This window comes from Silurus meridionalis, chromosome 12 (genome assembly GCF_014805685.1).
Source record: "Silurus meridionalis isolate SWU-2019-XX chromosome 12, ASM1480568v1, whole genome shotgun sequence".
In the NCBI taxonomy this organism is placed as follows: Eukaryota; Metazoa; Chordata; class Actinopteri; order Siluriformes; family Siluridae; genus Silurus; species Silurus meridionalis.
Genome location: NC_060895.1, coordinates 14,068,708 through 14,080,690, shown reverse-complemented (window position 1 = coordinate 14,080,690; position 11,983 = coordinate 14,068,708). Strand labels below are relative to the sequence as shown.

Here is an 11,983-nt window from a genome sequence, read left to right as displayed (position 1 = left end):
TATTGTATTACATTGTTAATATTTACATTTTATTTTATTTATAATATTTTATACACTTTGTTATACAAATGTAAAAAAAAAAAAAGAAAAACTCAGTACGCAAAGTCAGAAGTTTTTCATCTGGAACTATTAACAGTGTTGTAAACATTTTACGTCTGTGTTTGTACATTCTAACACGCCTTATTTAAGATTATTACACTTATTTTTATTCCATATATTAATGTTTTAGAAGGGGCGGCACAACAAGAAATTCTGTACTCAAGATATTGCGCAAAAGTTGTTGTCCCTTACCACTATACAGTAACAAGCACACATTGCATCAAACACAAGGGAAATAGTGAAGTTAGTCAGAGATATTAAATGTGGCAGGCAAGTCTAAAGTTTCTCAGTGTTGTTTCCACACAAGGGCAGTCGTATCGTTGGTGGAGTTCCAATTTTTGTCTTATATAAGAAGAAAAGCCAATTGAAAACGAACAATCTCAACACCTTCTGTTGTGTCATAATTTGTGTTATTCCAGGGGCTTCACCGCCCTGTCCATCTGTATATTTCGAGCCAAGAGGGTGAACCTGAGGAAGGAGATGCTAGTGATGTGAAATTCTTCAAATAAAACCATGTGAAGAATTGTATGTATGTATATATATATATATATATATATATATATATATATATACACACACATATATACCTTACATTATACCTATGGGTGGAAAGCATATGAAAAAAAGTATTTATATAAAATACATCATTAAGAAATAATATTTCCTTCATGCTTTTATTTTATAGATAAATATACAAATATATTATATTTGTTCCATTCACCAAATTAAATTTCTCCCTGTGTGAATTGTTTTGAATTAAAGAAATAACTATGCAGTCAGTGTTAGTGTTTTTTTTTTTGTACAAAATCCTTGGAAGCACATTTATGTCAAATCTTTCCTCTCGTGTGGTCAAAATACGTTCTTGTGCACTCCTCTCAAGACAATCTGATTTCTAGACGTAAGAATTTCATTTAACTTTCACTTAGCAAGTGCAGATTGTGTAAGATTATTGTGATTGTTTTAAGATTTGTTAAATGCATGTAAAAAAACGATTCCAAAAAAATTGGGACACTGTACAAATTGTGAATAAAAAAGGAATGCAATAATTTACAAATCTCATAAACATATTTTATATTTCATTCACAATAGAATATAGATAACATATCAAATGTTCAAAGTGAGACATTTTGAAATGTCATGCCAAATATTGGCTAATTTTGGATTTATGTACATATAAGGAACAGCTGGAGGACCAATTTGTAACTTATTAGGTCAATTGGCAACATGATTGGGTATAAAAAGAGCCTCTCAGAGTGGCAGTGTCTCTCAGAAGTCAAGATGGGCAGAGGATCACCAATTCCCCCAATGCTGCTGCAAAAAATAGTGGAGCAATATCAGAAAGGAGTTTGTCAGAGAAAACTTGCAAAGAGTTTGAAGTTATCATCATCTACAGTGCATAATATCATCCAAAGATTCAGAGAATCTGGAACAATCTCTAGGCTTAAGAGTCAAGGTTGGTAAACCATACTGGATGTCCGTGAACTTCGGGCCCTTAGACGGCACTGCATCACATACAGGAATGCAACTGTAATGGAAATCACAACATGGGTTCAGGAATACTTCCAGAAAACATTGTCTGCGGACACAATCCACCATGCCATTCGCCGTTGCCGGCTAAAACTCTATAGGTAAAAAAAGAAGCCATATGTAAACATAATCCAGAAGCACAGGAGTTTTCTCTTGGCTAAGGCTCATTTAAAATGGACTGTGGCAAAGTGGAAAACTGTTCTATGGTCAGACAAATCAAAATTTGAAGTTCTTTTTGGAAAACTGGGACGACATGTCATCCGGACTAAAGAGGGTAAGGACAACCCGAATTGTTATCGGCAGTCAGTTCAGAAGCCTGCATCTCTGATGGTATGGGGCTGCATGGGTGCGTGTGGCATGGGCAGCTTACACATCTGGAAGATGCGATAAAAAAAGACCTAAGACAGTTGAGCAACTAGAAGCCTGTAATAGACAAGAATGGGACAACATTCCTATTCGTAAACTTAAGAAACTTGTCTGTTTAGTCCCCAGACGTTTGCAGACAGTTATAAAAAGGAAGGTATGCCACGCAGTGGTAAACATGGCCTTGTCCCTTCTTTTTTGAGATGTGTTGATGCCATGAAATTAAAAATCAACTTATTTTTCCCATAAAATGATATACAGTGAGGAAAATAAGTATTTGAACACCCTGCTATTTTGCAAGTTCTCCCACTTAGAAATCATTGAGGGGTCTGAAATTGTCATTGTAGGTGCATGTCCACTGTGAGAGACATAATTATAATAACTGAGGGAAGGAGGTTGTTCCTCAAAATCTCGCAATACATGGCCCCGGTCATCCTCTCCTTAATACAGTGCAGTCGCCCTGTCCCATGTGCAGAAAAACACCCCCAAAGCATGATGCTACCACCCCCATGCTTCACAGTAAGGATGGTGTTCTTGGGATGGTACTCATCATTCTTCTTCCTCCAAACACGTTTAGTAGACCCAAAAGTTCTATTTTGGTCTCATCTGACCCATGACTCCTCTGGATCATCCAAATGGTCAGTGGCAAACTTAAGACGTGCCTGGACATGTGCTGGTTTAAGCAGGGGAACCTTTCGTGCCATGCATGATTTCAAACCATGACGTCTTAGTGTATTACCAACAGTAACCTTGGAAACGGTGTAGTTCTGGGCTGATTTCTCACCTTCCTTAGGATCATTGAGACCCCACGAGGTGGGATCTTGCATGGAGCCCCAGTCCGAGGGAGATTGAAAGTCATGTTTAGCTTCTTCCATTTTCTAATGATTGCTTCAACAGTGGACCTTTTTTCACCAAGCTGCTTGGCAATTTCCCCGTAGCCCTTTCCAGCCTTGTGGAGGTGTACAATTGTGTCTCTAGTGTCTTTGGACAGCTCTTTGGTCTTAGCCATGTTAGTAGTTGGATTCTTACTGATTGTATGGGGTGGACAGGTGTTTTTATGCAGCTAATGACCTCAAACAGGTGCATCTAATTTAGGATAATAAATGTAGTGGAGGTGGACATTTTAAAGGCAGACTAACAGGTCTTTGTGGCTCAGAATTCTAGCTGATAGACAGGTGTTCAAATACTTATTTGCAGCTGTATCATACAAATAAATAGTTTAAAAATCATATATTGTGATTTCTGGATTTTTTTTAGATTATGTCTCTCACAGTGGACATGCACCTACGATGACAATTTCAGACCCCTCAATGATTTCTAAGTGGGAGAACTTGCAAAATAGCAGGGTGTTCAAATACTTATTTTCCTCACTGTATTTTCTGAGTTTAAACATTTGATATGTCATCTATGTTGTATTCTGAATAAAATATTGAAATTTGAAATTCCCACATCATTGCAAACTGTTTTTATTCACAATTTGTACAGTGTCCCAGCTTTTTTGAAATCGGTTTGTATATTCACACATCTATTGTAAACCTGATGATTGCACTGATTGTTATTTAGTTTTTAATTTAGATAGTTTGGTATTTACTGTGTTTGATAACTGTAATAATAAGCAAGTTTTGGTGGTAGTTCATAAGGATTTTAGTTAAAGAACACATTCAGATATTGGTATTTTAATTCATGCAGCTGTATTCTTCTTCCGGCTGCTCCCTTTTGGGGTCGGATCATCTGTCTCCTTACTACTCTGTCCTCTACATCTGCCTTTCAAACCAACTACCTGCATCCAGCATTGATAGTGTTATTTTTAATGTTACAATGTTGACAAAATATTGGATTTAAATTCTGTATGATTTCCTTAGTGGTAATGTTTTTTTTTTTCCTTTTTTTTGCAAGATACACACACACACACACACACCCACCCACCCACACACACACATCCTTTAAAGAGATACAGATTAAAGATTTCACTTACCCACTTCGACAACTTTTGGATTTTTTAAAAGTTTTTCGGTAGTTTGATTTCAGATTCTCATGATTAATATCTTCCAGTGTTCAGTAATGACAAAATACAGTCAATAATGTTTTATGTTGCAATAAATTTAGTATGTTGACAAACAGCAAGTAATGATTTTGGTAATGATTTTACTTAGTAACTACTGTGTTACAAGAGAGTTTTTCATGATTTGTCATATTTTAAGACAGAATAGATAATGATGACCATCTTCTTTAGTAGCTCTGGTTTTCAAAATATTTTCATACAAATAAAAAAAAAAACTGTTTATAAAATAATTAACAAGCAAGTTTTAAATTAATTAGACTAAATCAACTGCTTGGAATAAGTGTTTTAAAGCTTATTTTAAGACATTTTGTTCTTTTCTAGCACCTAGATATGTTTTCCTATTTCAATAAATGTTACCAAGTGTAATTATCTTACTGAACTGGCAAATAATTGAACTTGATACTAGTCTGTATCTTCTTAAATTATCCATTTATTTCTCATATTTATACAGTTATTTATTACAGTGTTGGTAATGCTATATAACTAATGTCAAAATGAATATACAATTAGACCAAATGCTGAGCAATAACAGTTTATTGTTTTGCATTGTTAATATTTATTATTTATAACATTTTCAATATAATATTTTAGACACTGGGTTATACAAGTCTTAAAAAACTCAGTAAGCAATGTCAGAGGTATTACTTCTAGCAATAATAGTTTTGTAAACATTTAAGTCTGTGTCTGTACATTCTCACTAATGCATGCCGTATTTGAGCTAGTTTCATTCCATATATTAATGGATTTAGTAGTGGTGGCACAACAAGAAATTCCATACTAAAGAAATTGCGCAAAGCTTGCTGTCCCTGACTACTGCAGTAGCGAGCACACATAGCATCGAACACTAGGGATATAGTGAAGTTAGCCAGGGTTATTAAATGTGGCAGGCAAGTCTGCATAAATTTAACCCACTGTGTCTTTGAACGCAAAGATGCTCTGATGATGTGAAAGTATGAAATAATGATTAGGACAGCTTGAGAAACATGAGAAACTGTTAAAACATATCCATACAGGTTGTTTAAAGTGATATCTATGCAAGACAGCTTTACAATATCCCAGTTCAAACAATAAAGCTTTTCAATTTTGTTTCCACACAAGGGCAGTCGTATAGTTAATACACCGCCAATGGTTGTCTCTAATAAGCTGAAGAGCCAAGCGAAAACAAGCAATTTCACCACCATTTGTTGTGTCATAATGTTGTGATAGTCCAAAGGCTTACAAATGGCTATATATCGATCATAAGCCATAATTGTTAGACAAGTAAATTCACAAAAAGCATAGGAATAAATAATATACATTTGTGACAAACACCCTTTATATGAAATAATATGAGAATCAGAAAAAAGGTCAAAAAGGATTTTAGGATAAAAAGCAGAAGCACCACATATTCCATTTAGATACAAATTGCATATGAGCAGATACATAGGCTCATGAAGTGATTTGTCAAGAACGACTGTAACAATCAGTATCGCATTTACAAACAGAGTTACTATATAAATAACCAGACCAAAGGAAAAGTAAATGTGTTTGTTTGTCCTTGTATCATTTAGCCCATGAAGGATAAAAATGAACTCTCCAGAGGAATTGTCCATTATTTATTAGCACATTTTGGTACAAAATCAGATGCTAAAAAATAAAAGCAAAATTATCTTTACGGTTTCTATGTCTACTACAGAAGATCTCTACATGTTTTAATTTATATGCCTTATCAATTAATAAGTATGCACACATATATACAGAATATTTTCTGAAGCGTGGCATGTGTTGCTTATTATTTATGAAGTGATGAATCTCCCTGAAGGCACAATTTAAAAGTGGTCCATCTGGATTTATGACTTATGTTTGTGAATGTAGAAGGTTACAAAAAAAAAGGATCCCATAGCTATGTTTCCCAGAGTTCCTGAGCTCCCTGAATGGTTATAATGATGAAAACTATTATATTGATGATGTGTATGTTGAGTATCATATGTGCTAATAAATATCACAAACATGTTTCTCAATCATATTCAGGGCCACTTTGTGTAGTAATATCTAGTTGTATTGCCAGATATTCATGCTAAGCTTAACATAATGCTAATAGTTGTACCTAATACTGGGAAGACTATCACCACTGATGGTGATGGTCATGGCACATAACAAAGGATTGATGTAATTGGGCAATAATTATATACTGTATATTCACAGTTGTTTGGCAAAGAAAATACACCCTCCTTGAATTCTATGATTTTGTATATTAGGATGTAATAATCATCATAAAAATCATCTTTAGTTTGTAGCAGGACTTAGAATTAGAAAATACAGCCTCAGATGAAAAACACATGACATATTACATGCCATTATTATTATTATTATTATTATTATTATTATTATTTTTACAGCCTTACTCCTTTCATCGGTATTAAAAGGCTAAGTAGCAGCCAGTTGCTGCAAATCATATGCACTCAATTAGTTGATCATCAGCAAGTGTGACCTCCTCAATAAAAGGCAAAGTTTTAGCAGTCAGCTGGTTTAAGGTTAGCTGACATTTAGGTGTGTGTTAACACAATGGCAAGGAAATACTTCAATATATCAATGATCTTGCTGCTTATTAATCTGCAAAGGGTTATAGGGCCATTTACAAACAACTTAAACCTTAATATTTTATAGTGAGGAAGATCATTCACAGGTGAAAAGCATTTAAGACAGTCTTTTCTAGAAGTGGATGTTCCAGTAAATCCACCTTTTTTCTCTAAAAATAAACATGCCAGCATGGCTTAGGTTTATAAGCTGCATCTTAACAAACTAAAATACTTCTGAAACGATGTCCTTTGGACTAATGAGACCAATGTGAATATGTTTGGCCATAATGCACAAGGCCACGTTTGGCAAAAACTAAAAAGCATATCGGCGCCAATCCCTCATATGCAGAATCAAGCATGGTGATTTGGGTTTGTTTTGTCGCCATATTACCTGGGCAACTTGCAGTCAACGTCCAGACCTCAACTGAACTCAAATGCTGAATGTTAAAAGGGCTGTTCAGAAACATGTGACCACAAGCCTCAATAAGTCCTCTACAATGAGACTGTGTAGAATCATAGACATACAGAAAGCAATTACTTTGTTATTGCTGCTAAAGGTGGTTCTAAAAGATACCAAAATATAAGGTATGTTTTTAGTTTTTCATGTTTGTCTTGATTTTTGTAAAAATAATGACACGGTGTAATATGTTGAAGTGTTGTTCACCTGAGGTTATATTTTAAATTGAAGGAAAAACCTTTACAAATTAAAGTGCAATGACAAAAAAACCAAAAAAACCCTACAGTCTATGACTCGAATCTGTGAGTTATGCACTTTTGCAGCTAAATTAAATGTGTTATGTGATTTATGACAATGATAGAAACCGCAAATGCAGTTTTAGAATTCAGACAGTAAGGAATGAAAGAAAGACAAAACACTTCCCTCTCTCACCAAAAGCAGGGAGGAAACCCACACTCAACAGAAATGGCAGCCACACCCTTAATACTGGTAAACAAGACAACACACTTATGCACATATATTAACAACTGTATAATACAGTTTATAATAAGCTAAGCAAACTTAAAATGGCACAAGGGCAAACCCAAAGTCAGAATGGGTGTAGGCCAATCACGGGTTATCACAAGATATGGAAAAGAATAACAAAAGAATGAAGGGAGCTCATGATTCCCGCTAGCGACCTGACTTTATAGGTTGCCTCCTGTTGATGTCATTTACTGGAGGTGGGTGCGGGAAAGACCTGGACTGGAGTCTCGGGATGGCACTTGCACAAATAAAACACACACCACAAACAAATACAACCCACAAAATACTGAGGGTTGTAACATTAAGATAAAATTTACAGTTACTTTTTTAAAAGCAGGGTAGGGTGGAGTATTCTAGTGTTGTTCAATTAAAAACTTGTTTTTAATTAAAGGAACATCTTTTCAAGTTAAAGTGCAAAAAACTTTTTATTTCCCTGAATTTCCCTGAAGAAGTCTTTTTGCTGTGTTGCTTTCCCTGTGCTCTGCATTGTAGCTCTCTGGCTATGTCCCTGCACCCTGCATAGAAGACAGCGGTTGTTGACATGGTTGTTGACTTTAGGAGATTACAGATCAGCCATTCTCCACTGAACATCGATGGATCCTCTGTAGAGATCTTTAAATTCCTTTAAATTCATCTGGCGAAGAACTTCACCTGGTCACTTAAGACCAGCTCCATCACCAAGAAAGCCATGCAGTGTCTCTACTTCCTGAGAAGGCTAAGGAGAGCCCATCTCCCTCCTCCCATCCTAACCATGTTCTACAGAGGGATCATCACAAGCATCCTAAACAGTTGCATCACAGCCTGGTTTGGGAACTGCACCGCCATGGATCGCAATACCCTGCAGTGGATAGTGAGGACAAGTGAGAAGATCATTGGGGTCTCTCTCCCCTCTATCACGGTCATTTACACTATATGTCTCATCCGCAAAGCCAACAGCATTGAACACCCCTCACACACTCTTCATCAGGCACCTCAACACAGAACTGAAACTTTTTATTTTATTAATCGAAATCGTCTTGCTACATGAAACATCTGTAACACAAAGAATAAATTGACTAAATAGAGCATAATATGTTGTTGTGAGTATACAAATCTTCCTCTGCCACATACATTTTTATTTTCATTAATTTTAAATAATTTCACATATGATAAACAACTGCTAAGTAGGTCATATATAAGAGTCACAATATGTGACATATTGAGAGACTGTGTAACAAATTTTATACTTTAGGTTAAGTGATGGAGCCATAATTATATCAGGCTGTCTGTGCAATAGAGAATTTATATGAAATGATTATTGTAATCAGACAATGAATTGATTAGGTTTTAAAATGATGAATGTTATAAATGTTAAATAGATTTTACACAATATCTTTCTTTCTCTTTAATATTGAAAGGGGAATGAAGTAACCACAAATTATGAAAAATTTTAAGCAGATACTGCCTTCAAAATATCCACAGTACTTCCATCACACCACACCATCAAAAAAGTGAAAGAACACTCTGTACAGATAACAGATTAAAATGTATAAGTAAAAAAAAAAAAAGATTAATGAGAAATTTAGTCAACATCACATCTGACATAATTAATTAGTGAATATTTTATCATCAGTGTAAGACAGTAATCAGTTGAGTGAAAAGATGATTACAAGGATTTGGTTTGCAAAAGGCAGTAAAATTGTCACTTTATCTCAGGTGATAAGACAGTAACTACGGTGAATTATGCAGATAATCAGAAGGATATATCATTGTCCATTGCAAGCCTCTAATTATGCAGTAATCTTTTTCAAATGTAGTTTAAATAATAAATGTTGGGGGACCAGGCTACCTGCATGTTTTTATTCACTTTAAAAGTAACCAGTATTTAAAATGCTTCTGATTCAAATAATTAAAAAAAAATTATATTTGCAGAACACCATACAGTACATATCAGCTGTGTAGCAAAGCTTTAAATCTATGCCTGTATACTTTTACAAGACCTTTTCTTATCTGAGTTAGTTTAAATCCATATATTATTGGGTTTAGGAGAGGAGGGACAACAAGAAACTCAATACTTAACATGTTGCGCAGAGCTTGCAGTCCCTGACTTTTGCCATAACGAGCATACATAGAGTCAAAGATCACAGCAATAGTGAAGTTTGTGAGTGCCATTAAATGTGGAAGGCATGTCTGCATGAATTTTGCCCACTGTGTCTTGGACCTTAAAGAAGCTCTGATAATGGAAATATATGACACAATGATGAACAAAGCTTGAGATACATGATATACCAGTAGAATGTACCCATATACATTATTTACAGTCACATCTGTGCAAGACAGCTTGACAACTTCCCAGTTAGAACAATAAAGCTTGTCAATGACATTACCACATAAGCGAAGTTGAGCAGTGAACATCACCCCAACAAAGGACTCTAATATTGAGCAGAGCCAAGAATAAATTAATAATTTAAAACATTTCCGAAATGTCATAATTGAATGATACTCTAAAGGCTTGCAAATGGATATGTATCTGTCATATGACATGACTGTTAAACACGTGAATTCACAGAAAACATAAGAATAAATAAAGCCTACTTGTGAGAGGCACCCTGCATATGAGATAACATGATATTCTGCTAAAAGGTCAGCAAGGATCTTTGGGTAGAAAGCAGAAGCTCCAAGTATTCCATTAAAAAACATATTGCATATAAATATATACATAGGTTCATGAAGTGTTTTATCAAGAATGACTGTTAAAGTTATTGACAGATTTATAAACAGAGTCATACTATAGACAATTAGACCAAATGCAAAGTAAATATGTTTGTTTGTCCTTGAGTCATTCAATCCATGAATCACAAACATGTACTCTCCCGAGAAATTTTCCATAACTTCTATTTCATATATTATATGAAGACAAGAAACGAACCACAAAGTTTTGAAAAGTCCAATGAACATAATAATAGATCAAAATAATCAAAACGAATCCTCTGAATGGTTCACAACCTTTTTTATGCAAAAGTCTCTGCAAGGATTAAAGCATTCGAAGCATAGTCACTGAGTAAAGTTATGTTGTCTATCCTTTAGTCAGAGTTTCTGATTCTCTATCTTATATATAGTTTTTTTTTCAGCAAGGCACATTCTGTTTACCAATGAGCAGGTGGATTATTTTCCCAAGAGGCAGAGTGTGCTTAATGTGATTCAAACTAGAAGCTCCATTAATAGTGCTGGCAAATGACCAAGTTTATATTAATAAGTACAATGATGTAGAATAATACTGTATAATAACTATTAACTGTAGAATAATACAATAATAATTATAATAATAGCATATATATATATATATATATATATATATATATATATATATATATATATATATATATATATATATTATCCCAAGCAACCATTTTATTATATGTTCTCAAGGGACAATACTATGAAAATGAAAATTGTATATAATTTAATTAATGTGCAGCTTGTATGCAGTGCAGATTTACTGTCCTCTAAAAATATCTCAACATACAGACATTATTGTCTAAATAACTGGCAACAAATGTGAGTACACCCTAAGTGAACATGTCAAACTGTGTCCAAAGTGTCAATATATTGTGTAAACACCATTGTTATCTAGCACTGCCTTAATCCTCCTGGATTAATCCTTTTTATTTCACACTGACAGTTATTGTCTTTCATTGGTTGTTTAAGCAAAAACCCTGTCCATCTTACAGGCAGTTCATTAGAAGTATTTAAGCAGGTCAGCCTGGTAGGCTTGCAAGCCCGCCATGGTGTGCAAACAGCCTCCAGCCTGCTGCTGTATAAGCTATGCCCCCTTAAAGCCGAGAAGGTCCGAAGAGGCTTGGTGGGCAGCACTGAGGTTTTTAGGGATGACGCAGCACCAGAGGACCTGGGGACCTGGGGAATCGTCCCATAGCTGCACTCTTTCAGTCCCACTACATGTCACTGACATAGATATTTTACCTCAGAATGATATCACAGACCATTACCTCATATTGTACACATTACCGGTAGAGCAGATTAGCTGCGTCTCACTATGTTATCGACCTGGTAGGACTAATTCTCCGACCACTAAGGACAGCTTCACGAATAACCCGCCTGATTTATTTCAAAAAACAAAATTGAAGGTTTTTAGAAATGCGAATAAAGACAGTATGATCAGCTACAGACAGGCGCTAAACACTGCTAGAGCTGAGCACCTGAGCAAACTCACAGAAAACAAAAAAACAATCCCAGGTTAGTTTTTAGAACACTGGCTAAATTTACAATAGATCAGGTATCTGAATAAATTATTTCATCACAGTTTAGTAGTGAGGACTTTATGAATTTTTTTCATTCAGTCCCACCTAAAGCTCCACAATTAAATGTATAGGACAGGAAGAGCTGTATTATTTT

The 11,983-nt window shown here is 35.0% G+C and overlaps 2 protein-coding genes across 2 annotated transcripts; both read right to left on the bottom strand.

Annotated features, from left to right (window-relative positions):
- Positions 1-4,698: 4,698 nt before the first annotated feature.
- Positions 4,699-5,643, bottom strand: LOC124394906 (olfactory receptor 2G3-like). Its single transcript, XM_046863392.1, has one exon. It carries the CDS (start codon positions 5,641-5,643, stop codon positions 4,699-4,701), a length of 945 nt encoding a protein of 314 aa, XP_046719348.1.
- A 3,877-nt stretch (positions 5,644-9,520) lies between these two features.
- On the bottom strand, positions 9,521-10,459 carry LOC124394905 (olfactory receptor 4K14-like). Its single transcript, XM_046863391.1, has one exon. It carries the CDS (start codon positions 10,457-10,459, stop codon positions 9,521-9,523), a length of 939 nt encoding a protein of 312 aa, XP_046719347.1.
- Positions 10,460-11,983: the final 1,524 nt, after the last annotated feature.

What these genes read in the sequence shown, in the direction of transcription:
- LOC124394906 (XM_046863392.1), bottom strand. Translation starts at nt 5,643, where the DNA reads ATGGACAATTCCTCTGGAGAGTTCATTTTTATCCTTCATGGGCTAAAT.
- LOC124394905 (XM_046863391.1), bottom strand. Translation starts at nt 10,459, where the DNA reads ATGGAAAATTTCTCGGGAGAGTACATGTTTGTGATTCATGGATTGAAT.